Here is a 23,373-nt window from a genome sequence, read left to right as displayed (position 1 = left end):
AGAGCACACAGCATGTCTACAAAAGCCTGCCAGTTGACGGTCGTGGAGGCCTTGACTGAGGACATGACGGACAACTGGTGTGACCAAACTCTGAGAAAGTTGTGGGAACGCCGTAAGCTATTTGGGGTGGCGAACGTTTTGCTAGCTTTATTTCAATATACTTCTAGAATATATTATCCTTTAAGCGCATTTAGGTGAGCTAACGACCTTTTGTTTTATGCAGTGGAGCACGACGTGGTCACCTGCAACCCTCCCCGTCCTTGGCAAGTTCAGAATACCTGGGAGCATATATGATGTATTGCTCTGTGAAAATTTGTTCAGCTTGCTATTTTGGATAAATCAGCCACGTTGTTTCAGCTATAGTTTGTTTTCTCGTACCTGTTGTATTTTTTCAACGGAAGTGCCACTCCCTCTCATCTGTTGTGCGTATACCGGTCCACTGGGCTCTTGTCTTTGGTTTCTTTCCCGCTGTATCACCATTTCCAATCACACAGTTGGGAACGGCACCTTCTTTTCGCTTCTGACAGTACGCTCCTCCGCTTGAGGAGAAATACACTAGCAAAGGATACAACGAACTGGTTGAACCAGACAGCGCATCACAGCGCCTTAGACTTGAAGACCCCATTTTAAAAAATGGCTCCTCATGGATCATACAAACTGCTCAAATGCATCGGAGAAGGAGCATATGGCCGGGCTTATCTCGCGACAGATCCGGAGGGGAAGAAGTGCGTCTTCAACGTTGTTTTAATCTTTTTGTCGGCAACGTATTCCAGTGGAATGACTCTTACTGCACAGTGCTCACAGTAGACCCATGTCACTACCTTAATTCGCTGTTTTACTCTTTCGTAGAGTCGTCGCCAAGGTTATTGACGTCGGGAAGGTCCCACAAAAGGAAAGGATCGCCTGCATCCAAGAAGTAAAAGTACGGCGTGTTATTGCCTCCCTAAATACCTTAACTGCTGTTTGTTGTGTCATAGGTGCATTCACATCTATGTATAAATGTGCCCTGTATTTTTGTTGTCCTCTTGAATACTATTAGCTAGAATGCGAGCACATACATCTACACATAAACATATATATATTGTCCTATAATTTGTGCAGGGTGATAATATGTATATATAAATGTTTGTTCAGCCGTGTGACAAATGTGAAAGCTTTATCTCCAAAACTCAAGCAGATGCGGATGCACCAATATATATAGCTACACGCGCATCCACACATACGATTGAAGTCCACTAGAAATATGCATTGAGACATACATACATATGCATGCGGCAATGCTCAGTTACTTTCGACTCTTGATCATCCATTTATCGTTCGGTATCTCGACAGTTACATCGAAGGCCAAAATCTGCACATTGTGATGAATTTCTGCGACGGTAAGGCCCTTTTATAGCAATAGGGTTTAGGTCTAATGGTACAGAGACTGGAGTGGATAAGGGTGCGTGAGACAAACACAGCAAGAGCACTTGTCACCAGGGTGGTGGTTAGCAGGCAGGCCTAGCAAGCAACAATAGAAGAAGCGTTTGTGACATATAGTTCGTCATTTGTTCCTGTAAAGGTTCGTCCCCGTTTAGCGTTCAGCGTCGGGGGCTTAAAATTAAAAATTATGGCTTTCATTTGTTTTTCTTTTTCCGTTTCCTCCGTTACTGGCATGAGGCGGTGATCTGTCGGATTTGATTCGAAAGCAAGAGGAAAGCGGCACCCCGTTTCCAGAAGCACAAATATTGAAGTGGCTGTCGCAGTTACTAATGGCAGTCAAACACATCCACCAAAACCACATCATACACCGCGGTGAGAAATTGCATTTGTGCCTGCAGACATCGTCTGCTGAGCATTTAGGTTTCATGGGTCTAGGGCTTAGGGTTTTGGTGCTTGTTTCTTTTCTGTAACACATAAATACGATGAAGCCCTATTGCCCTTATCGCAGCTGTGCAGACACCGAAAAGCAAGAATTCGAGTCACACACCCTCTAAACGACAAACCGTTAAAGCTTCAACAGCACAAATCCTAAACCATCCCAAACCCTAATACGTTTCTTCGGAATGCAGGCTGTCGTATTATCAGGTCTCTAGTTCTGTGCGGCAAAACATCATGTTTCTTCCCCTTAGTTCAAGTGTGTCTTATCGTCGGGTGTACTTCCTGTGTCTGCTGTTTCTGCTCAATCATTTCTTGATGCTGAAGCTGCTGCTTCAGCAGCTGCGTCAGCATTTGCGCTGTCCACTAGCAGGTGGAGGGTTCGCCCCCCAGCTTGTCTTGTGTGGTTCCAAATGTTCACTGCATTTTCCTGTTTATCTTCCCATATTTCCGTTTCTTTCGGCGTTTAAAATCTCACGAGGAATGCGTGTCTGTTTTATCAGCACTGTGCCTACACCCCATACAGAGGTGTTGCCTGACTAAAACGAATGCACTAAGCCGCATGCTGCTGAGCAGGCTTTAATCCCCGTGCCACCGCGTGGTTGTTCCAAGCATCCCAGGATATGCCAGCGTTTCTCGAGTGCTTCTTTGTGTTCACGTGTTGTAAGCTGATGTGTTTGCATTGGGCGGTGGTCTGTGCGTCTGGAGGGGTTTGTCCTTGCGTGTGCATCAGTGCATTTGTGCGGTGTCATTTGTTTCGCCGTTGCATCCCCTCGGCTGTACAGACATAAAGAGTCAAAACATCTTCATTGAGAAGAGTGGACGGGTCCGTTTGGCGGACTTCGGCATCAGTAAAGCTATGGAAAGCACGCTCGCGCAGGCAAAAACATTCATCGGCACTCCATATTATCTCAGTCCTGAACTGTGCGAGGTATGATATACGTGTACATGCATATATGCGTATGAAATATACTTGCATATATATACTAATTATCCGTAAACTCTATGTATATACATATACGTTGTCTACATCCCATATATACATGCATTGCACAAATGCATATTGTGTATGCATATTTAATGTATGCAAATGCATCTATTATATATGCATAAATGGCTTAGTATCCTCTTTCCACCATTCCAAGCTTTTCCTTTTCTACGCACTGTTCACGAGATAGAAAATACGAAGCAGCAAATAGGGAGCAAAGCTCCACAATAAACTCACACAAACGAACTCAGTACAAACGGAGCAGGCGACACTCTGCGGAAATTGCAGACTGCAGCAGCAGCACGGACAAGGCAGCAGCTGCAAAAGCAGCAGCAGCAGCAAAACTAGAAGCAACGCAGATGTACCCAAATGCTTGTTTTTTTTCAGGGTTCTCCCTATGGCCAAGCGTCTGACGTGTGGGCGGTGGGCTGTGTGGCATATGAACTGACTACCTTTCGAACTCCTTTTCACGAGGCCAAGAACCTCCCAGACCTTTGCTATAGGATATGCAATGCAGAGGTGAGAAGAAAGCAACTCCTGCTATCTCTTTGCCTTCCCTTTGTCTATCATGTAGGTCTTGTCCGTTTCTCTCCTTGCGTCGTCGTCATCGCTTTATCTCCTATGATATATCTGTCTGTTTGTATAGTTCTGTTGTTGTGGCCCGGGTGTCGGTTCCTTGTCTCCTGCTGGAGCGTTTTGCCGTTGCTGTAATCTAGGGTATATATAGTCTCCTCATGTCTCTTATTGTTTGTGATATAGTAACAGAGGGGGACGGATAAAAGGAAATGCTGACTGCCAATTAAATGTATCCTCTGCTTCTTGCACTGTTCCCCTATGTCTACCGTACACTACAGATATTATTTTTTGCCGCTGGCTGATACAGCTGTGCTCTCAACCTTTGTCTTTTGCTTGCTCGCTTGCCACCCACACGCCTACACCGCAGTGCTTGTTGTAATATGTTGGGTATGCGTACCCTCCAGTGTACTTGGTTTCCCTCATTTGAATTTGCAGATTTCACCAATTCCTTCTATTTACTCTGTAGAACTGAGCCGCATCATAAAATCCATGCTGCGCAGATGTCCCGAAAAAAGAGCGACCGCCGCTGAAATCCTCTCAACGCCTCTCATGCAGGTGCCTGTACACCCTAAAACCCAGACCCTAAATCCTAAACACCTGTTCCGTAACCCTGACTGCATGCAACCAATCATTTGGCCTATGCTAGTAACTCACATCATTCTGCACTGATACTCCTAAAACCAGAAAACAGTGACAACGGGGACTTTTTTAAACCCTAAGCCATTCAAAAAAAAATGTTTGCGCTCTCAGGCAGCCATAAAGGAAATGGTTGAGGATTCAAGAAAACACCGTCCCACCAGTTAGACTCTTCAGTGCCCCTCTCGCTCCCCCCTTGCTTGTATTTTCCGTGTCTCTTTTTCGTGTCGTGGATTCTCCTAGCTGGCGTCCGTGCCCTGGCTCTCTGTTGTCTGTCCTGATCCCCTTTTCGTTCCGCCTCCATTCTCTTTGTTCTCCCTCCTCGTGCTCTGTTGTGGGTTCTCTGTTTTGCGTTTCCTGACACTGGCTCGCTTGCTTCTCTGTCGTTCTGCTTGCTTCTGCGTATATTCATCTATTTCCTTACTCTCCTGGTCCCTCCCCATTTTCGGTAGCTCTTCGCCGTTGTAATTTCCTTTCCTCGTCCTCGTCCTCTATTTTCCGTCTCCTTGAGGCACCTTAAGTCTAGATAAGCCTTCAGCCTCGCCCTACTGCCGTTGTGCAGTGCGTCGGCTTACAGTTGCCAAACAAAATGTTCTACGTCTCTTGAACAATTTATCAACAGAGAGCAGCAGCAGTCAGCATGAGGTATCACTCGGAAGCAACCGAAGAAGCGCCATTCAGGAAGCGCGTCCCGTTTAACACAGGAATCAGCATTTGAGTCAAATAGAAACAGAGACAAAAATACACACAAAGAAAAGGGACAAAAAAAGCTACACGATACTCAGCGCAGCAGTACACAGAATGCCGTCTCCTTCCACAGGTCGGTCTGCACCGTCAACAACCTGCAATATTAGGTGTGCATACACCGCACCAACGCGCACACAGAAGAGCGCACGCACAAACAGGAGATGGATTCTTGATAATTGTACAGCGCTGCAGCTGTAAATCCGAGGGAGGCTGCAGGAGGTCTCACCTTGAGTCAGGAGAGGCAACGCTTGCGAAGATTAGCGAAGGCTTTTTCCCGGCAGTCTCTGCAGCTCGACAGAGACTGCGCACTGCCCAAGAGTTAAGGTGTGGAGGCAGCAGCAGCGAAGTTGCTAATAAGCCGCCGCTCTCCACAAGTGATGCTGCTGCAGTCCACTGTGACTCAATGCCACGTAAAGACGGCCGGAACCAACGTCCAAACTGCCCGCCTCGTTCGGCAGCAGAGAAGAGCACATTGGGGTTCAGGTGTACGTACACCCCGCGGAACCTGCCAACATTCACATAGTGTGCACGCGGCTGCTGCTTGTGCATGCAAACCAGCAACAACCAAGGCAAATTCGGACCCCTCTACAGCCCGTAGAAGTCTTTCTGGTTCCTTGGTAAATGTCCGTCTGCAGCTTATTAAATGCATGCGAGGTATTAAATTTCATCGACAGTCGGTCCACTGTTGTTCTCGGACGAGGTGCCCACCTGAGTGCAGAGGCCTTGAAGTTTGCCATCTCTTGGAGAACATCTTCGGTGTGAATGCAGGAGACAGCCGAGGAGAGGTCGTTTGCAGCTGCTGCCTTCTCGTTGAGTGTATGCACAGTCTGGGACGTTTCGAGTAGCACAAGACTGGCGGCACCTTCTAGCTGTGCCTTGGAGATATTGTTTTGTACCTTTCCTTCGGTTCTACCTCCCGCATCTTGTCTTGAGTGCTCCTTGAGCTGGGGGAAGGGGTTGCTGCTGCAGCAGCAAATCCCGATCCCCTTTGAAGATCCATTCACCGACAGCAGAGTCGCGCCCGCGCAGTGTCTGCGCAGCAGCGGCAAAAGCTGCAGACTATGGTTAGAAAATGCAGCAAATGGAGGAAAAGACAAATGTACCGGCTGAGACAGACCCCAAGCAGAAATCCAAGCGATGGGATCCGATCCCACCACAAGTTCGCTGACGTACTCCGCCCCTCCCTGACAAGCAGACACATCCACAAAATACTGTTAAAAGACGTCAAACAAATAGTTGCACCAACCACTGTCAAATCCGTGAAGCATTGATCAGATAGTTTATACGCATAATGGACTCATACATGAATGCACCTGCAGACGAACGCCCAAACAAACCGACGCAACGCTGAAACGTGAATGGCATGCACCGCTTAACTTTGCGACACACCAGCTAATATACCAGCATTTGCATGCCTATTCAAGCGCACACTGATGTGCCGCATAGTAGAAAACAGAAGGTAGGAGAAACCTACACTCTACACAACACCAATTGGAACTGACACGCCACAGACAGGGACGGGCAAAAGCGCGAACGGCAAAAGGCAAAGACACACAAATAGACGAAGATAAAGGGAAATGTACGCAGCGATATTCTGGCGAAAACAGCCAAATGTCGGCACAGGGACTGCAGCAAAAAGCTGGGGGGATGCAACAGCAACGAGGCGCAGTCAAAGGGACACTCGTCTTGGAACATGATGCAAGCGGCAACAGCAAGACAAAGACAGAAACATGTGGCCTGACTTGTGCACATTTTTCCTTCTTTGACTTGAGGGTCTGCAAAGAAAGAGTACTTGGGTCAACTGCCTCCTTTATCAAATCAACAAAGGCGTCCTTATATGGCAACATCGACTGGGAAGACAGCCGGAGCACTGCAGCCTGGAAAGAAGACGAAAAACGCAAGACAAGTAGACACAAAAGAGGAACAATTCACCAAAACAAGCCAACTTGAAACGAATACAAAAACCAGACAAATTAGCATCGACTAGCATCATTCACTATAGCGCATAATACACACATAAAAAGCCTAAAAATACAACAAAGATGCAGACGGCCAGCGACGAGCAAAATCACCAGCAAAAGCAGCGTAAATGGATTTCCATCACCGGCATACAGCAGCCTCAAGCAGCACGAGTAGTACATGAACTGCACCAACCGATTCATAGACATCGAGTTCAACCCCTGGAAGTCCATCTGCCTCCCCATCCACCGCGCGCCATACATTCGGCAACCCTGTGCTGTTGCCGTTCCTAGTGCTGCTACTGTGAGTGCTGCTGCCAACGTTGGTGCTGTCTACAGGTCTCGACTGCCGTGCATAACGCAGGCGTCGCTGTTGGAGTGCAGCACGAAAGCGGTCGCACAAAAGCTCGCTAGTGCGGCCTTCACTCGGAGCGTCGACGGCGCTGCTGCGACTGCTGCTGCTGCCATTGCGGCCGTTGCTGCTGTTGGTGCTACGAGTAACCATTCGGACTGCCACTGACGCCTGTCTGCTGAAAAGACCAGAGCCAAGGTACGTTCCTGAATGCCAGAATGAAGGCAAACGCAATTTACTTGGCATGTATGCATGGACTCTCTCCGCCGCTCCCACCCACAACCGGAGCCAGTGCAGCAGTATGTGCCTAGTCAACCGGGAGAGCAGCAGCAAGTGCCGCACCGGTTGTGAGGGTCGCAGCTGCATGTGTCGTAGCAACAGCACTAGAACAAGCCGTGGTGTATGTGCCCTTCAGTTTGGGCATGGTTCTGGGTCCCTTTGCCTCACCATCGTCGTCATAGACAGGCAACAATTTTCCTGTTTGCAACTTGCTGAAATATTTGATGTTTTCAACTTCGAAGTCGAAGATCCACGGATGCCCAAGACGAACCAAACGACGCCTTTGAATGCCTCCCGGTGTTGTTTCAGAGGGTTTCAAGAGAATGCATGCGTTACTGCTGCGAGCAGCAGCAAAAACCGGGGCGTGTGCTCCTGCCGTCTCTTTGGCGGCTGTCCCCTGCTGCTGCCCGACCCACTGTTCCTCGCATCCTATGTGCTGCTTCTGCTCAGCCCCCGCGGCAACAGCAGCAGCACACAGGGACCGCAACGGCGAATGCAGAGACAAAGGAGAGGCGATGCAAGCTTTAAAGGGAGCATAAGGCAACTGTCGAAGCCCTAAACACTCCAGAGTGGCGCAAGAGGACCTTAACCGGAAGGGGCGGAGGACCCAAAGATCTGCGGCATTCTTGCTACAGAAACCACCGGCAAATCGCCTTATATACAAGGCACTAGCCGAACCATCTGGGCCGTTGCTGGTGCCGCTAGGTCTGCTGTTGCTGCTGTTGCCATATGAATTGAGGTTGCCGTCTCTACGGTTGCTGCTGCAACTACTGGTGCCGCCAATACAGCAGCTGCGGCTGCTATTTGATCTGCTCCGGAAAGAAGAGCTGCTACTACTGCTGTTGCTGCTCCCGTTCGTTGGTGCAAATGAACCTTCGTAGGGGAGGCGCCGCAGTGAGGGCCCTTGAGTTGTGAATTCTGTGATAAGCGCCTCTGGGAGAAGCCGAGAGGCTTTGTGTGGCATCGCCAACAGTTGAATCGAATACAATTTACCTCTCTGTTGCGGCACAGCCCTCACGTATTTGCTTGTGCTGTATTAGCTTGCACTGGTATTTCTAGTTTTTTCCCCAATGAGGAAGCCTACAGCGAAAGAAGGCGAAATGAGGGCACTAAAAGGGAGTGGAGGATGCAAGAAGAGTCTAAAAATGAAGGGGAAAATCAAACTGCAGAAGGCAGTCCGTATGGAGAGTGCCGGAGGCAACGAAACTTAGAACACACTATGCAGAAACATCGTTACCTCAGGAATGTATTAGCAAAACAACTTACAAGTAAAGCAAACATTTTAAGCAGCCGGGTACCGCTGTAAAAATATCTTGCTGCTTTGCTTGAAAGGGCCCCCGCCACAGTTCAACAGCTGCCATCAAGCTGCATGCACTCAGCTGCTCCTAGAGCCCTCACCGCAGTAGTTGAGGTAGCATCGAACATGTGTGGTGCCTTCTGAACACATGTTGGGGGTCATAATATCTACTACACACTCTTTTTTGCATTTCATTGCATGCAAGGCGTGAACTGTAGCAGCCGGTGTCCGGCGGCCCTTGTCTGCGGCGCGAGGGAGCGAAAGAGTGATCAACAGCACATATTTCTGCGTTTCGGCAATAAAAACTATGCAATTTTACCCAAGAGCGCCGAATCAATTGCATCTTGGTAGGTAGACTTCTCGTCGGTCTCAGTATTCAGTGGACGCATTTTATCTACGCGACATTCAGCTGAGGCTCTGACTTTTGTATCTTGTCGCTCGCTCAAATATATTAAGTCGCCGCATTTTTGCCAATACTTTGCTGAAGACGCACATTGCCTGCCGCCTGGTTTAGGTTTCGCGTCGTTCTTCTGACCCTCCAGCTGTGCTTCCGTCATAATGTCGGACACAAGCGATGACGAGGTTCCCCTGAAACAAAGGGTCGCAAAAAAGAAGACAACACCGAAGAAGAAACCTGCAGTGGTGAGGATCAATGCACTGCCAATTTGTATCCTTTTAGGTGGCTTAACGGAAAACTGCCCGTGCCGCGTGGCGCTGTACTTCAAGTTTTCTTCAGCTGGGTTCCCCCAGTTCGAAGTAATTTGTTTGCAGTGCATGAGACTAGCAGAGCAGAAGCTGCTTCGTCGAATTTTAGCTCTCGAATTCGGTACCATATCAGGGCTCTACAGCACCGGTTCATGGTTGCATGGGCTGCCTGTTGTCTTCTGGTTGTGGATGCCCTGCAGAAGGAGAAAGCGCCGCAAGCTGCAAAGAAAAAGGAACCAAAGAAGCCCAAGGCGTCGCCGAAGGCAAAGGCGGCCCCCCGGGCGCCTCGCAAAAAGGGGCAGGCCGAGGGAAATGCGGAGGAAGAGGAGAACTTGCTGCCGAACGACGCAAGGAAGTACTTCAAGCAGGGGCAAAAGTTCATTACTCCACCAAACGTAAGAACAAGCGACGTAGGGATGGTTTTGGCATCACCACGTGCAGATAGAGGCAGCACATATGGCTTTACGGAAAAACACAAACAATCTAGATGGCTATCGTCTTTATAAAATCCATTTTTGCCTCTCCTCCACGACATTTTAACACTTTTCCCATGCAATACTTTAGAGGAGCCCATTGCCACGACGCGTTTGGCGAGGAATCCAAATATATATGAATGGCTACGCGCGACGAGATAGAATTTGCCTTGTCTCCTATACCTGCTCTCAGGGAGACGGAACGAGGGGGTTCTACGAAAGTTTATATGAAGAGAATAAAAACAGCCTTGTAGCACTCCGGTGCGTGTTATATTGCTAAGCCCTTTGGGGGCTTGCGGGTTTGCAATTTGCATACAGGGTGTACTGAGAAGATGCGCCACTTTGATGTACTGTTTATTTTTCTGTTTTGCTGAGGTGAATACATGCGTACAGGTACTTAGTCGAATGGGGAGTACTGACAGGGACGCTGTTGCACGAATCTTTGCCTCGGTATTTTGCCTTGAAAGAGAAGGGGGCATTCAAGGGTGCAGGCGGAGGGCTGCAGAAAGCATTCATGAACGGCCCCGACGACGCGGATATCAACGCAGCTGCCAAGATGCTGAATGTGAGCTTCTGCATGCACCCAGACGATGAGAAACTACAAACCCAGAAAAATGTTGCACATCAGGGCTGAGGAGCGAGCCAGCCAGAACAGACAGCAAAGCAGCGCCCCTTCAAACGAGGGTGGGCAACGACCTGGCCTGCTCCCCACTGTGTTCTTAGTGACCGCCCATGTTGCCTGTCGAAGAGATATTATGTCTGCGCCGTGCATTCAGGCTAACAGTGGGAGCTTGCAGTAGGAGGACAGGTTACTGCCGCCTGCGGGGCCAGAGTGTGGTGACATCACCGAAAGGGGATTGGCAATGCTGCTGACTTCAAGGAGGAGGCTTGCTAGTGTTGCATGTGTGTATATGCGTTTTAAAGCTGTTATTTGAACACGCAGTTGCAGATACTCCCACGGTCCGTGATTGTGAGTGCACTGGTAGGCCATAGATGCTTGCCTCCTTCAAGGCACACCACATCGGCAGCGATGAGGCAAGCACCTTCCGAACGGTTGGATATTGGAGCTTTAGTGTATTTTCTTGTGGTATGCAGTGCCGCCTGCTGGGCGTTGGAAGCTAACACCACATGCACGCAACGGTTGTTTTTGTATTTTGCATATTCTTGACCTGATGGCCAGCCATGTGCATGTTACTCTTGGGTGTTGAGTGGTTGTTATGGACGTCACGGGTGCTAGAGATCTAAAGAGGCGATGGAATTTGTTGAATATAATTTACGCCGTTCGATTCCCCCTGGCGCCTGACACTGCTCAGCAGCCACGGGAGTCTCGACAAAACAAAACGTACTAGAACGACACAATACAAAAGCACAGCCGACCCACTGGGTACCGCATGAGCAAGAGGGCAAGACAATGCGTGCGACTAGAGCCCGAGCGTCCTGCGGTGTACGTACACCCAAGCCTTCGGCTCGGGGGCAGGTAACGCTTCCCAGCTCTAAGATAAAATAAACTGGGCAGGGAGGTCTCAAAAGCGCCGGCCGTATCTCCTAGGCCCATATATACAGGTATATATATAGTCAGTCTAAACAAAACAGACGAAACTAAATTACTCTACCCCCAAAACCACACACCACTGGAGAAGCCTGCGTACGCAGCTGCCCCATATTGTGGCCTCGCCCTCCGCACAACCGCCCGAAATACGCACCGCCTGGTGGTGTGATAACAGATGACGGAGAGGTGCTGCTGAAGCGATTTATGTTCGGTATTATGCCTCAGCCTCTGTTCGACTCTGTACAGTCTAAACAAATCGGCGGAGAGTAAAAAGCACAGGCCCGTTTAGCCCTGTGCAGGTAGCCCCAGCGGGGCCGCTGCAGGAGTCATGTGCTCTGTTCCTGCTTCGTGGAGATTCCCCAGCGCCGAGAGCCATCTGCCCCTTCTGGTCACCTCGCATTGTCAATGTTTGAAGCTCCTGTTCGCCCCGAGGCAAATAGAACAACAGCTCAATCGCGAGTCCCAGCGCTGTATACCATCTACCCTTACAAACATCTCCATTCCGCCTCACACAGCACAAGCCAAGTCTAGTTATCAGACAAGTTCGCAGTGTACGGACACCTCAAACCTGCCACTGCTACCAACAGAAATCTACAATGCCCAACACTACTGCGTTTCACGCAGCTCAAAGGAGACAACTCAGGGCACCTGCTCCCGAAGGAACAACGTGCTGAATCGTAATGTGCATTTGCACGTTAAAAATTCCTTGCATTGTAAAATGTATGCAAATGACTTCCGACAGAAGAGGCATGCAGTCATCGCCTTTCACTTCGTCTTGGTCGTCGTCGCCTGCATCCGTGGCGTCTTCTTGTTATGTTGATCGTCAGGGAGCATCTCAACTGTGGTTTGAACAAGCGCCCTGACGAATGCATGCATGAGCTCCTTTGAGTATGCTGCAGTTGCTGTGATGCGCAATCTTGGTCTAAGGAGGGGGCAAGCGGGGAAGGCGGCAGCGGCGCAGTAGAAGCCCTTGTCAAGCAGGCATGTGGTGATGCGGAACATGCGCTGGGGGCTGTTGGGAAAGACGACGGGAATGACAGTTGTGCAGGACATGCCTTCGACTTCGTATTTAAGCTCTTCAGGGTAGTCTGCCGGCCAGTGTCCGTCTCCCGTCTCAATAAGGTGCCGCAAGTATCGCGCGTTCTCCTGGGCCTTCTGAATACGCCACTGCTGTGTTCCTGTCATAAGTTCAAACGCCTTAAGCGCCCCTCCAGCCGAGTATGCAGTCAGTGAGGCAGAGAAGACAGAACCCGGCGCGTGGAAATCCATGAAGTCTACGAGGGGCCTCTTACAGGTGATGAAACCCCCAACTCCCCCTATAGACTTGGAAAACGTGCCGCACAATACCTCGCAAGCGCCAGGCATGTTGAAGTACTCCTCCAGGCCTCTGCCCGTCGCACCCAATATCCCTAGCCCATGCGCCTCGTCGCAAATAATCTTCGCGTTGAACGAATCAGCGAGAGAGCGGACAACCGGTAGATCAGCAATATCGCCTTCCATCGAATACACGCTCTCAATTACGATCCAGCAGTTCCTGGCCTTGCTGCGCTCCTTCTGCAGCAGCCGCTTGAGGTGGGCGTAGTTGTTATGCTTGAAAAAGAGATACCGCGCGCCGCTAATGCACATGCCTGTCCTGAGAGACGCGTGCGCCCGGTTGTCTGCTACAATCAAATCTCCCTTCTTAGACACCGCCGCCACTGCGCTCATCGTCGCCAGAAAACCCGTAGCACACAGCAACGCGTCGTCGCGTCCGTAATACCGAGCAACCGCTCGCTCTAAGTCCCTCAAAATTGTTGAATTGCCACCCAACATCCGCGCCCCGTGCGAACCAGTGGACCACTCACGAGCTGCTGCAATCGCCGCCTCCTGCACCTGCAGACCCACAGAAAGAACGCAAACACCCACTAGACACGCATACACTGAGGACAACGCAGAAAACAGACAAACAGGCAACCAGGCAGCAAGGAACGACAAATAACCGAGGGTCTGACGACAATAGCAACCAGCCACTTGTGAGCAAGCGCGCCTCAGGCCCGTCGTACTTAAAAAATGTACTGGAAAAGGGGGCAAGTAACGGTCCTCCACAGTAAAGCAAACTGCATTGGCAAAACCTGTCAAATGCAGTCGTTCACAGCCACTGAAGTGTACGTGGGGAGAACTGCTCTGAGTGTGTCCGTGTGAAAAACGCACTTGGGGTTCTCGAATAAAGTCGAGGTAGCTGTACGAGCTCATCGGGTAAGCCTTTTTGTTCCCTGCGCAAGTGACTTGATCGCTCTTAACGTCTGATATCTCCACCATGAAGGGCCACCTGTTATCCTCCTGGAGTGCTTTCTTGGCCTCTACGTAAGTTGAAACCTCGGATTCACCCGGGCGCACTTCAATGCCGAGCTTAATCTTCTGAGCCATGTAAAAGAGATGGCGGGTGCCCTCGGCGAATCGCCGCACGTACAGCACGCGCGCGTAGAAGGCGACGTTGTCCCGGAACCTGCTCACGGTGTCGGAGATCAGTTCTGACAATCGACCCTCCTCCACAGCCTCCATCAGCGGCTGCACGATTGTCTTGAGCCGTTGCGCTGCCTTCTGCTCCGCCAGCTTGTTCAGCATTTGCTGCACGTCGGTAAGGCCGCCTGCCCCCATGCCCGGCTGAGAGCGCGGGCGCGGCAGAAGTTGCGTGGCGATCCACGAGACGCGAAGAGAGTCGCTGGAGGCATCCTCTGTGAAGGAAGCGAGAAGAAACCCCACGAGGAGAATAAACAACAGTGCACAGTGCAAAATATCCACGGAAGCAAACAGCGACTCGTAGCCCAGCCACTGCTCCGTCCCTATGAACTCCTCCCCCCGGGGCACCCAAGAGCTCGCCAGAGACATGATGGCTTCAACGGGATGATTTCCGAAGTTCGCAAGCAGCGTATGCTTCCGAAAGCTGCAAAGAAGCCGCCACCGAGAGGCAGGGCTCACGGACCAATGCTCAGCGACGCCAGTTCTACGCAGGCCTCCTCAGTTCTCGCAACAGCTATATGCTACTTTCAAGCATAAAGAAGTGATGAGCACTTCGGACTCTGCCGATCACCGAATCCCGTGGCGGGTCCCTCCCACCGTCCGCCTGGGAGGGGCTGCTGGGCTCGGAGAGTCAGAGGGTAAAAGAGTGTAGATGTCAAGCTACCTCGCTTATTGAAACATAAATCGACACCCAAAACTCGAAGAAAAAAGTCCATCAAGCAGAAGAAAGCTACAGCTGCGGGACATGCAGCAGTTGCACCCGCAGGCTCCCCCTCTCGTACAGCATGAGCAGGTCTGTGGGCTATTACACCGTAAAACCCGAGAGGGAGAACACCTCACTCCCCTACTGTTGCGAATTCCGTTTCTACTCCATTATCTTCCTTTTCCGCCAGATGCCGTTTCCCCGCAAACCACAGACCGCTACAGGTGCTGCTGGGTACCACCGGCGTAGGGCTACTGCGCGGCTGCAGCGCGATTACAAGGGCTGTGTGGTGATTCCTGCTCTTTGACAAAGCCAGCGACAGACGCGGTCAATAGCTGTAATTCTGTAAAAAGACAAACAAAACTCACTACTTGACAGCACAAGGACAGCTAGTTTGATCTCCACGGATCGCCTTCTGGCGCTAGCCACAATCCCCAGCGTGTTTGGATTGCGATGAATACTCGACCTCAGCTGGCAAACAACTGTTAGGTGCAGCACAGCAAAAATAGCCAAGATACACATTCCCAAATGCAACTGTCCTCTCCTCCAATCTCCAGGCCACCTGGGCATTATGGCTCAAGGGCCTTTTGCCTCAGTGTGTTATGCGGGAATTGGGAAGTGCCTTACACGGTCTCATCGGAGGCGAAAAGTGTCTTCATATCTTATGCGGCATTACCCTCTGTGTTCACAGTGATAGTCAATTCTGACACATCTGAAGAAGAGCTTTAAAGTCTAGGACAATAGTTGGATCGTTAGGTGGCTTTGCTGGCCCGCGCAATACGGTTTCACGTTGAAATATATCAATAGCACCGACAACGTAATCGCCAAGGCATTTCTGCAATGCTCTACCAGTCAGTCACTGTGATGTGCAACGGAGTCTGCGTGTGGTAACAGCCATTTCGTTTCGAAATTACGTTCATCGTGCTCCGTAGATAAGCATGCTGCTGCATTTGTCGCTAAGCTCAAAAATTGGCAACGACAGAAGCACTACAGCGACAAAGAAGATCTCTTGTGGTACCAGACAAAGTAGGGAATTTTCCGATTGTATGTTCCAACTTCCTTTCGCTCAGCAGTTCGACGGAAAATGTACAAGGTCCACGATAGGGTCAACACCGCAATGGACCGAATAAAATCGCAATTTTGCATAGCATGCACTCCTTAAAAAAGGCATACATCATGACGTGTCCAGAATCTCATAATCAACAGCCAAGGGACACCGTCTATCCGGCAGTGTTGCAGAGCCTCCCAGTCCCACAACAGATTTGGGCGGGCATGGCAACGGATGTCGTAGTGGGGTTACCAGCAGTTGGGGTTTAGGATATAATCTACATCGTAGTGGCTGGGCTCAGCAACTATGCCCATTTCACCCCCTGTGACCACTTCAAACTATATAGAACAAGGTGGGCAAGGCGATCACGCCAACAGCTTGCTTTTTTGACTATACCCAGCACACTTGAGGAATAATTTTCTCCATTGTTCGGAATGGGCTTACAATCCAGCAGTGCATTTCCCCACTCCCCGCTATCCAGCATCCATTGCTCTATGCCAACACACCGTTGGGTAATGGGATGTTAGATCTGACGCCCTGGAGCTAGCCCCATACATCCGTACCTTCAGAATTCCTGATGCAACTTGCTGCAGCACGGGAATGCATGAAGAAGGCACGGGAACGCCAACCTAAGCACTTACTCAGGGGCGTTCAACAGTTTCTTTCAAGACAGGAGACTTCATTTTGGTTTCCGCCCTCCGAAGTTCGCACGAGGGGGAGCAGCCGACGAAGTTCGCTGTACGTTCGGTCGGCTACTTTGCTGGTAGAGATCGGTTTAACGCCTAGGCCTACATCGTTCATTTACCCTCAACCACGATATATGCCGTCGTAGAATTAAGATTGATGTTCCCTACTGGTCGAGGAAACCACCGAGATACCCCGAGCTTAATCCAGAAAGAGGCAGCATAATCGTGGTCCGAAGCCACTACTGGAGGAGTGTTAGAGCCAAACATTCCTGTAACAGTCCGCATAGCCAAAACTAAGCAAGAGTATGACTAAAAAGACCAGGCAAAGCGCTACCGTTCTCCGGATTAGTTTTCGATGATAGTGTCTGAGCAGGAAACCCTCTTGAATATCTAAGGGCACGCCAAGATCCGCTGGCAACTACTGCCAGCATGGACTTCAATAGCCTGGCTTAAGGTTCCATCTCATGTAATAACCTGGGCTATTTCCGTTTTTTCGAATGTTGTTCTCCAAAAAGTTCTCAGTCATGCGCTCGAATGTGTCACGTATTGCTACTGTGTGATATACTTGAGTACCCTATAGGAAGCCTGTTGTCAACCCTGGGTACAAAAGCCCTTCTCCTTTGGAGAAAGCGACATTATTGCCGGCGCCTCCAAGAAACATGATTTACTCAAACAAAACAAGATTACGTTCTATACACGGTTTTTGAAGTGGTTGAAGTTGGGAAAGCAACTGGCGAAGTCAACTGCCAAAGATAAGAGCACGACGGAATAAAACTTGTTTTGCCCATCCGGGAGCGGTCTTCAGCACTTCTGCCGCAACACCATGCGCTAGCTGCTGAAGGCGGTGCTAGGCGGCATGAAGTGAACGGAGCCGCCGATGCGGCCGAAGGTTGCCTGAGCTGCGCTGCAGAATGAAGGAATTACCAGTCAATGTGGCAATTTCTCTTTTCGAAACCGGCACCGGATGGCGTGTGCTGCTTGCTCGAATCGGTGCATGGTGTTTCTAATGTTGGAAAACTTGCCTAAAGTTGGTGTATGAAGCGTTATGCGGCCCTAGTAAACAAATGGAGTGCAAGCAGAAATTCTCTGCACTGGCCTAGCATGCTCATGCATACATCCACGAATGCTTGTTTGTGCCCGTATGTGGGACTGGCTTCGATAGTGAGTTGCAGCAAGTTAAGCCACACTGGCGGGTCGCCTCCTCTTCCGCATTTCCAGGCGTTTGTGCCGCTGCTCTAACGACTCACGGGGACTAGGGCAGGAAGTCAGCTGATTTTAAGGAAGTAGTGCCTTAAGCGTCTTGCCGCTATTGAAGCCAAAGAGAGTCCTCCAGGAAGATCCAGGGGGAGAGTTAAATTCGATTAACGGAGTGGGGTTATTAAGCAACGGCAGCGCCACAGCGGTAGCTAATAGATGGTCTAGAGTTCGGACAATATACCAGATCCAATTGAATATGAAATTACATTGGAAAGGGAGCGTTTTTAGATGACTGTAGAGTTTTTGATATGTATTTCTTCTAAGAGTACACCGTTGAGGCTGGTAATGCCGGTTGAACACATAGCAACGCGGTTGCTGGAAAGGAGAGGGTTTATTATAGTGAGAGGTGACAACGCCTTTCAGTAACGCATTTCTTCCTTTTCTACACTTACCAGCCAATTTTATTCGCGATTACACACATCCTTATTGCAGTAATCTTATCTGCTGCGGGGTTAATTCCCTCTGCACTAATGGTGTATCCCAAGTATGTAAATTCCTGTTTGGCAAATTTACACTCTCGAACCTTGGATAAATTTGATGTTATACTAAGATTCCTAACACTTGTCGGAGCAAAGCCACATGACTGGGTAGATCGAGGCTGTAGATAAGGATGTCGTCTAGATATGCGATAGCTGCTTGGCCCAATAGCGGTTGTAAATAGGTATTAATATTTGCCTGAAAGATAGTTGGTGCGCCCTTAAGACCAAAAGGCATAACCTTGTATTCGAATAAACCTAGTACCGAACGGAAGGCTGTTTTCCACCTGTCTTCCCTTGACATGCGGATATAATGGAAGCCAGATTCCAGGTCCAGAGTTGTAAACAATTTGGTTCCCCCTAACATCTAAGTATAGTGAGAACCGAAGGGCGGTAAAATCGGGGGCAATAGTGGGTGCGTTTACCTCTCGATAATTCACAACCTTCCGCATCTTGTGTTCACCTGTCCCTTCATTTTGATTATTGACGATGATTGTGGGAGCACCTACATATAGGTGAATATGTAGGTCTGATCCAATCATTAGCCGATAATTTAACTATTTCCTGTTTGTGTGCTAGGAGCTGTTCGGGTGTCATACGATATATACTAGCCTTAGAGGGCAACTTCCCTGTCATTAGTAGGATCCTGTGATCGTATGAGCGCTTCAGTAGCAGTCCTGCAAGAAGCTTATGGGGGAATATTGCATGATAATCCTGCAGTTCATCTAGGATCTGATAAGGAATTGCCCTTGCAATCTCTGACTCCATCCATTCATCAAAGTAAGTATGTTCTAAGGAGGCTGTTGGCCAAGGGGATTCTTCCACGTCGTTCATTAGCTCACTAGTTGCCGGGACTCCTGTAAGTGCCTGCCTGGCAGAAGTTGGTGAGGTCTCAAAGAAAGCACAACAGAGAGTCCCCTGTCCCTCATTTGTCGACTTTTGGCCCTCCGGAAGAGCAAGTATGTTGGACATCCCATGTAGCGGGTGTGGTAATTCATCTGTGTTTTCCTTAGCTTGTTGTAGTAATGTGTTTATTTCCACCTTGTTCCTCGCCCGAGGGGGTGTTCTGTACCTCTTGGGGGGTGGATGTAGAAGTGCCCTCGCCTCATCCAGTGACATATCTGCTATCTGTTTTGCAAGTATATCATAAGCTTGCTCCGCTGGGGTCCGCAGATGTGCTGCTTGTTTTCTCGGTACGAGCTAGGGTTGGATAGCACAATCTCCCATCTGCATATGCACGTAATTTTTCAGAGTGGAAGGACCAAATCGTGTGGTACATGCCATACTAAGAAGTCTCCGCACAATTGCACATCCCCCACCACATTATTATTCCCTTTGCTACTCGATCAATCCGTAATTGCTCACCGTTGGCCACTGAGAAAATGCACTCCTATCCTAGCCGTCGTACTTTTAGCTGTAGATTATCCACAGTCCTAGGGTTGATAAAAGTCCTGGATGCTCCTGAATCTAATAGAGCCTCGCATTCACTTCCTGCCACATTGACCTCTATAGTGGCAATCGTTCGTGCATTACACAATATTCCTCTAACACGGGAGACGGCCCCGCTGCCTCTACACCACTGTGACTCTCTATCGTACACATCGGGTGCATCATTTTCTTGCTTTCCACTGGGCTTGGGCTCCTCTTCTGGGAGCCCAAGCCCCGTATAATCCACCGATATTATATTATATTATATAATCCATAGATTACATCGCTCTACTAATGCCTGCTGGGGCTTCCCTGCTAACTTCCCTTCTGTTCCCGCTTGCTTATCCTTTTACAACAACCTTTCCCAATCTGGGGAGACTACTATGGTGTTAGGTCCTGTTGCTACTGCGCACATAGTTCCCTTACCATCAGAATGTCGCCTAGTGCATGCGTATCCCTGGACGAGTAGGCTCGATCGTTTAAACGTCTCCTGTCCCTGACATTAGAACGTGTCTGTCTCTCTTCGGGCCTCGTTGCTGACGGCTCTCATAGTCCCCGGGGAAGGCTAGTCCCGGGCATAATGCCCTACAACCCCACATTTCCGGCACATCTCCCCTGTGCGACTTAAAGCCTCGTGGCGAGAGGGGCATTGCGAGGCTATATGCCCCCTTCCCCTGCACTCGAAACAAGCATTTTCCCTGGATACTCGCCAGTCCGGTAGGTTTCCTATTTCACTATTTCGTGGGTCCGTAGGGGACCCACCACGACTATGCCGATGTGTTTCCTCCAAATATTGCGTACTTTGCCTTAGCTGTTTCAATGTCTCATCTCTAGACCCTACAATCCTTTCCACCTCTGTAGCCGCTTCTTCCCAAGTTGTGAATTTGACACGGCCTTGACTTGCCACCCTCAGTACGAAGTCGTCAGGCAGGTTTGCTGCATCTTGTTGCTCCTGCGGTAAGGGTTCTTCTTTACATAGTACTGCTGAAAAGTCGGAGGCATACTTTACTGCACTTCCCTTCCATCTGAGACTGCGTCTTCTCGTGGGACCCAGCAGAATCTAGTTAGCATAGAATGTTTGAGAGCTTCCCAATTGTTGACGGTTTCCCGACTATCCATAGGTAGAAATAGTAATTTAATGCTTCTCCGGTCAAATATGTGCACAGTTATTGGCCCCAGTTTTCCGTGGGTATTCCGGTCTCGAAAAACACCAACTCCATGGCGAAGGAAGCACATTATATTCCCACCAGCCTCATGTGGAATATTGAGGTTAACGGTACTAAGGTAATCCCTCGGGTTTGACACCCCCAGGTGATTATCTAATGAAGTCCGCATTGGAATTCTCGCGCCGGCGTTCGACCCCATTGTCCTTCCCACACGGTTTGCACGTGTATATTGGCACAATCAAGATCTGTCTTGTGTTGCCTGGCTTTTCAATTGTGCTGAGTCTGATTCTTATTATACATTCCACTATAGAGAAGAGGTCACTGGGTTGGAACAGCCCCCAAATGTAGTGCGCAGGCGTCCCAATCATGTCCTGCCATGCTTCTTAAGTATTACCTCTGACCACCCAAATCCTCAGAAGTCTATGCTGCAAGTACCAATTCATGCTATATTTACATTTATTAACAAAGTGAGTCCATGGAATAAAGGAACTGTGTTCCGAATTGACCCTAGTCATGGCTGGGTGTCAGCGCCCAACCTACAAGATGACGGGGGGATATCAACGGTGACGACACAGTCTGGAGCCTGACCAATAAATGCCATTCACCAAAGTCGTATTTATAGACATAATACTCCTATACAGTAATAATTCTATCTCTTTTTCAATTAGATCTCTATAGGGGCCTACCTGGTATCCAAGTAGTGACTAGGTATTACGCTACACTGCTGATAGTGGCAGCTGGCGGGGTAATCCTACTAACCTGTGGTTCCATCTACGGTACTCGATTCTTAGAACATTTAGCAGCATTAATTCCCTTTCTTAGTTGCTAATGTCATAATCATTTTCTTTATCGTCAATGAGCTACTAGAGATCACACCATAGCCACATTGTAGTGCCTCTGCACTACAGCCAAGGCTGCTGTACAAGTCTGTGTGGGCCTGGGCCCCACAGCTGGGAAACACATCGGAGTCAAGGGGTGTACTTCTTGGTAGGAGTTAAGTTGAACTTAGATACTTAGAGCATTCAATTCCCTTAAGGAGGAAAATGGGGGGACGCTCTGCTCTAGTGAGTGTGGCCGCCCTTGTGGTGGCCGTCTCAGTGTCTTTTGTCGATGCATTCCAGGCTTCTCGAACTAGCGCAGTAATGGGTCCAACCAGTCTTCACGGTTTCAGTTCTTTGAGATCAGCTGTGTGGTCTCCCAATAAACAGACTGGGTTTGCTCCTTCTGCGACGCTGGCCGCCCCACACGTCATCCGGCAATCCCCGACGTCCACCGGTGTCTTCGTGAGTGGTTCCACGAAACCCATCAATTCCGAGATTTATGTGCTCGAACAGTCTGTGGTGCTTATTTATTGGGGTATTCCATAAGTACATGGTTATAAGGGTGGGGCTCTCGGGAGAGGCATGCGTTGTGTCTGGTGGCCTCAGGCAAGAAGGTCAAAGAGAGTCATCCTTGCGGATGAATGCAGGAACCAGTTGCTGGAAGGGATTCAACAGGTCGCAAATGCCGTTCGTGTAAGCTATACTTGCAACCCACTTTATTACTTGGTCACTCTGGGGTGTATCCCCGCCCATTCTCCTAGCCGGTTCTGCGCATATTGCCTGTTATGATTTAGGTAACTCTGGGCCCTCGAGGGCGCAACATCTTACTGGAGAAGGACTATGGCCCCCCGCTGATTGTGAACGATGGGGTTACCATTGCACGCAATATTGAACTTCCTAATAGGGCACACAATGCTGGGGCGAAACTCGTGCAAGAAGTGGCGTCTACGTCTGATGAGTGGGCAGGGGATGGTACATCTTCCACGACAATCCTTACTGCGGAGATTGCGAAGAAGGTGTGTGTCTTGCTGAGCTGCTGAGAGTATAAAGAAAGTGTGCATTATATGCAACGCCTAGGCCTGCATTTGCTGCGTCCTCAACTGTGGTGGTTTTCCACATGCAGGGTGTTGAGTACGTGAACCAGGGACACAACCCAATCCCGTTGCAGCGTGGCATTCAAAAAGCTGCGCGCATCATGATGGATGAAGTGAGGAAACTTGCAAAGCCTGTCAACGGCTTCGGCGATCTGCTTAACATCGCAACTGTGGCGACCAGCGGGAATGCGTCGATGGGCGAAGTAATTGCGAAAGCATTTGACAAACTGGGCAACCACGCCGCCATCGTCCTAGAAAACAATCCGTCGCAGGAGGATAATGTAGGCGAGGGGGCCCAATATGCCCACTGCATGGCGAGTCCACCCACGTATGTACGCGTGTGCAGACGCAGCTGCAAACTTTGTGTTGCACTGGTACTGTGGTCATGTTGCTGCTGTTTTTGCAGCTTGAATTCACAGAGGGATACACGTTCGAGAGGGGGTACAGCTCGCCTTACTTCTTGTTAGGAGAAGAAGCAGACTTTATCGAGTGGAAGAATCCTCACGTCATGGTGTGCGATTACAAGATTGAAAGTGCTCAAGCTATGCTTCCAATTCTAGAGCATTTTGTGCGAACCAAGGAACCTTTGGTCATCATTGCTGAGGACTTTTCCACAGATATGCTTCAGACCTGCATCATTAACAGTATGAGAAGGCTGCTCAAAGTGGTGCGCAAAGCGATCCTCCCAGGCAGCACATATTGGCACTGGCACACACCGGCAAATGCACGCATACGTTTGCTTATGCATATACTTATACATATACATAATATATATATA

General features: G+C 49.5%; 4 protein-coding genes across 4 annotated transcripts; 2 read left to right on the top strand and 2 right to left on the bottom strand.

The window, feature by feature from the left end:
- Positions 1 to 5,026: 5,026 nt before the first annotated feature.
- EMWEY_00029140 (hypothetical protein, conserved) lies at positions 5,027 to 8,357 on the bottom strand (the record flags this gene model as incomplete). The annotated part of the gene is made up of 6 exons (XM_013481484.1): positions 5,027 to 5,309; positions 5,513 to 5,631; positions 5,908 to 5,988; positions 6,547 to 6,681; positions 6,959 to 7,320; positions 7,562 to 8,357. 6 exons carry the CDS (start codon positions 8,355 to 8,357, stop codon positions 5,027 to 5,029), a joined length of 1,776 nt encoding a protein of 591 aa, XP_013336938.1.
- Positions 8,358 to 9,248: 891 nt separating this feature from the next.
- On the top strand, positions 9,249 to 10,668 carry EMWEY_00029130 (hypothetical protein, conserved; the record flags this gene model as incomplete). Its single annotated transcript, XM_013481483.1, has 5 exons — positions 9,249 to 9,332; positions 9,596 to 9,790; positions 10,062 to 10,129; positions 10,262 to 10,433; positions 10,645 to 10,668. 5 exons carry the CDS (start codon positions 9,249 to 9,251, stop codon positions 10,666 to 10,668), a joined length of 543 nt encoding a protein of 180 aa, XP_013336937.1.
- Positions 10,669 to 12,182: 1,514 nt separating this feature from the next.
- EMWEY_00029120 (serine palmitoyltransferase, putative) lies at positions 12,183 to 14,285 on the bottom strand (the record flags this gene model as incomplete). Its single annotated transcript, XM_013481482.1, has 2 exons — positions 12,183 to 13,289; positions 13,608 to 14,285. The coding sequence occupies 2 exons, from the start codon at positions 14,283 to 14,285 to the stop codon at positions 12,183 to 12,185; spliced, it is 1,785 nt and encodes a 594-aa protein (XP_013336936.1).
- Positions 14,286 to 21,723: 7,438 nt separating this feature from the next.
- EMWEY_00029110 (TCP-1/cpn60 chaperonin family protein, putative) lies at positions 21,724 to 23,239 on the top strand (the record flags this gene model as incomplete). Its single annotated transcript, XM_013481481.1, has 5 exons — positions 21,724 to 21,744; positions 22,108 to 22,194; positions 22,296 to 22,517; positions 22,625 to 22,876; positions 23,002 to 23,239. Coding segments are annotated over 5 exons (820 nt in total), but the record flags the coding sequence as incomplete, so codon positions are not given.
- Between the last annotated feature and the right edge of the window lie 134 nt (positions 23,240 to 23,373).

Source organism: Eimeria maxima, genomic scaffold (genome assembly GCF_000499605.1).
Source record: "Eimeria maxima Weybridge genomic scaffold, Emw_scaff341, whole genome shotgun sequence".
In the NCBI taxonomy this organism is placed as follows: domain Eukaryota; phylum Apicomplexa; class Conoidasida; order Eucoccidiorida; family Eimeriidae; genus Eimeria; species Eimeria maxima.
This window is presented reverse-complemented; position numbering and strand designations above follow the sequence as displayed.